The 2,500-nt window shown below is 66.4% G+C and overlaps 2 protein-coding genes across 2 annotated transcripts in view; both read right to left on the bottom strand.

Moving 5' to 3' along the window:
• LOC122264181 (uncharacterized) overlaps positions 1 to 2,500 on the bottom strand; it is a 127,086-nt gene that overhangs the window by 59,283 nt on the left and 65,303 nt on the right. The gene's annotated exons all lie outside the window — the stretch shown is intronic.
• On the bottom strand, positions 1,579 to 2,345 carry LOC147466879 (uncharacterized). The gene has a single exon (XM_086533892.1). The coding sequence runs from the start codon at positions 2,043 to 2,045 to the stop codon at positions 1,641 to 1,643; it is 405 nt and encodes a 134-aa protein (XP_086390018.1). The 5' UTR covers positions 2,046 to 2,345; the 3' UTR covers positions 1,579 to 1,640.

The raw sequence follows: 2,500 nt of genomic DNA, 5'->3' as shown, positions 1-2,500 counted from the left end.
AGGCGCAGAAGGAGCACTTGTAGGGGCGCTCGCCGGTGTGGCTGCGGATGTGGCGCACGAGGCTGCCCTTGGAGGTCATCTTCTGCTCGCAGTAGGGGCACCGGAAGGGCCTCTTGGCGGCCTCGAAGGGCTCCGCCGTGCCCCTGGCCGCGCCTTGCGTCTGCTGCAGCCGCGCCGCCGCCGCCGCCGCAGCCGCAGCCGACGGGTCGAGCAAGCGAGAAAACGGAGGCAAAACGAGGTCGGGCTCAGAGGGCCTCCCGAAGGCCGTCGCCGCCCCCGCCGGCCCCCCTTGCGGCGGCGGAGGGGGGGCGGGGCGCGGGTGCAGCTCAGTGGCGTGCACGCTCTGCCACGTCTGCGGTTGTGAGGCGCAGTCCACACGGGCGCCGCCCAGATGGCTCAGCTGCAAGGGAGAAAAGCAGAACGGGTCACAGGCTGGCGTCCATCTCGCGCGCTTCCCGGCCCGGCTCCGGCCCGGCTCCGGCACGGCTCCGGCACGGCTCCGGCACGGCTCCGGCACGGCTCCGGCACGGCTCCCGCAAGGGCAGTTCTCTTTGCTTTTCTTTTGGCTGGTTCCTTCGTGTGCTTCACTCACTCTCACGCATTCTCTCTCTCTCACTCACTCTCTCACTCACTCGTTCGCTCACATACAAACACACAAGCATCCACACGCACACACACTCTTTGCAATGTCTTCGGGAGTTTACTCCTTATCTTTGTAGTTTTTTTTTTTCAGATCAGACTCCAAATACTCTTTCTGAACCTACATTTCATCAAGAGTCCCTCTCAGCTCCTCTCATCAAGAGTCCCTCTCAGCTCCTCTCATCAAGAGTCCCTCTCAGCTCCTCTCATCAAGAGTCCCTCTCAGCTCCTCTCATCAAGAGTCCCTCTCAGCTCCTCTCATCAAGAGTCCCTCTCAGCTCCTCTCATCAAGAGTCCCTCTCAGCTCCTCTCATCAAGAGTCCCTCTCAGCTCCTCTCATCAAGAGTCCCTCTCAGCTCCTCTCATCAAGAGTCCCTCTCAGCTCCTCTCATCAAGAGTCCCTCTCAGCTCCTCTCATCAAGAGTCCCTCTCAGCTCCTCTTCTGCACGAAAGTCACCAAAGGAAAAGGTGACAACGCGGCCAATATAAGCGGGCGCGCTCCGTCCCTCGCCTCCGAGGCCGCCCGGCGACCAGATCATTACTTGCTCGTCAAATGGAATCACTGCGGTCGGCTGCGCGGGCGAGAAATAGGGGGCGAGGGGCGAGGGAGAGGGAGAGGGAGAGGGAGAGGGAGAGGGAGAGGGAGAGGGAGAGGGAGAGGGAGAGGGAGAGGGAGAGGGAGAGAGAGAGAGGGAGGAGGGGATAGGAGGAAGAGGGAGAGAAAGAGGAAGGGAAGGGGGGGGAGGAGGTGAGGAGGGAGAGGGGAGGGAGGAGGAGGAGGGGGGAGGGAGGGAAGGGGAAGGGGAGGGGAAGAGAGGAAGGGAAGGGGAGGAGGGAGGGGAGGGAGGGAGGGAGAGAGGGAGGGAGGGAGGGAGAGAGAGAGAGATGGTGGGAGGGAGGGAGAGAGGAGGGTGGGTAGGAGAGGGAGGTAGAGTGAGAGGGAGGGAGGGAGGGAGGGAGGGAGGGAGGGAGGGAGGGAGGGAGAGAGAGAGAGCAGGGCATTAGGAGGGGTGGTGTGGGGGGTGGGGCAGCGGCGGCGAGTGGTTCGCCAGGAAGGCCTGCGACGGGAGCGGCACGGGCGCGGCGACGGCGCTGAGGTGGTGCGCCGCGGCAAGAGGGTGGGCGTGGCGCGAGCGGAGGTGGCGGTCCAGGTCGGACTTTTGGATGGCGGCGTAGGGGCACGAGGGGCAGCGGTAGGGCCGCTCGCCCGTGTGCATCCGGAGGTGCCTGATCAGGCTGTCCTTGCGGCGGGCGCGGTGCGGGCACAGCGGGCACCGGAACGGCTTCTCCGCCGCCAGTGGGGGCTCGAACCCCGCCGCGTCGCTCGGCCGCCACCGCGTCCCGGCGCCGCACCCTGCGCCGCCACCGCCTCCGCCACAAATCCGCTGTGGACAAGAGCACACCATCAGATTCCGCCTCTCCCCCCTCCGCCCTCCGCCTCTCTCTCTCCTCCCCCCTCCGCCCTCGGCTCCACTCTCTCCTCCACCCTCCACCCTCCGCCCTCGGCTCCACTCTCTCTTCCCCTCTCCGCCCTCCGCCCCTCTCTCTCCTCCCCCCTCCGCCCTCCGCCCCTCTTTCTCCTCCCCCTCTGCCCTCCGCCCCTCTCTCTCCTCCCCCCTCCGCCCTCTGCCTCTCTCTCCCCTCCCCCCTCCGCCCTCCGCACTTCTCTCTCCTCCATCCTCCACCCTCCGCCATCCACCCCTCCCTCTCCTCCCCCCTCCGTCATCCACCCCTCCCTCTCCTCCCCCCTCCGCCATCCACCCCTCCCTCTCCTCCCCCCTCCGCCATCCACTCCTCTCTCTCCTCCCCCCTCCGCCATCACTCCTCTCCCTCCCCTCCGCCCCTCCCTCTCCTCCCCCCT

Source organism: Penaeus japonicus, unplaced genomic scaffold, assembly GCF_977035675.1.
Source record: "Penaeus japonicus unplaced genomic scaffold, GWHDUDI00000001_assembly GWHDUDI00000040, whole genome shotgun sequence".
Lineage (NCBI taxonomy): Eukaryota > Metazoa > Arthropoda > Malacostraca > Decapoda > Penaeidae > Penaeus > Penaeus japonicus.
The sequence above is the reverse complement of the archived record's forward strand: the minus strand, read 5'-3'. Positions and strand labels throughout refer to the sequence as shown.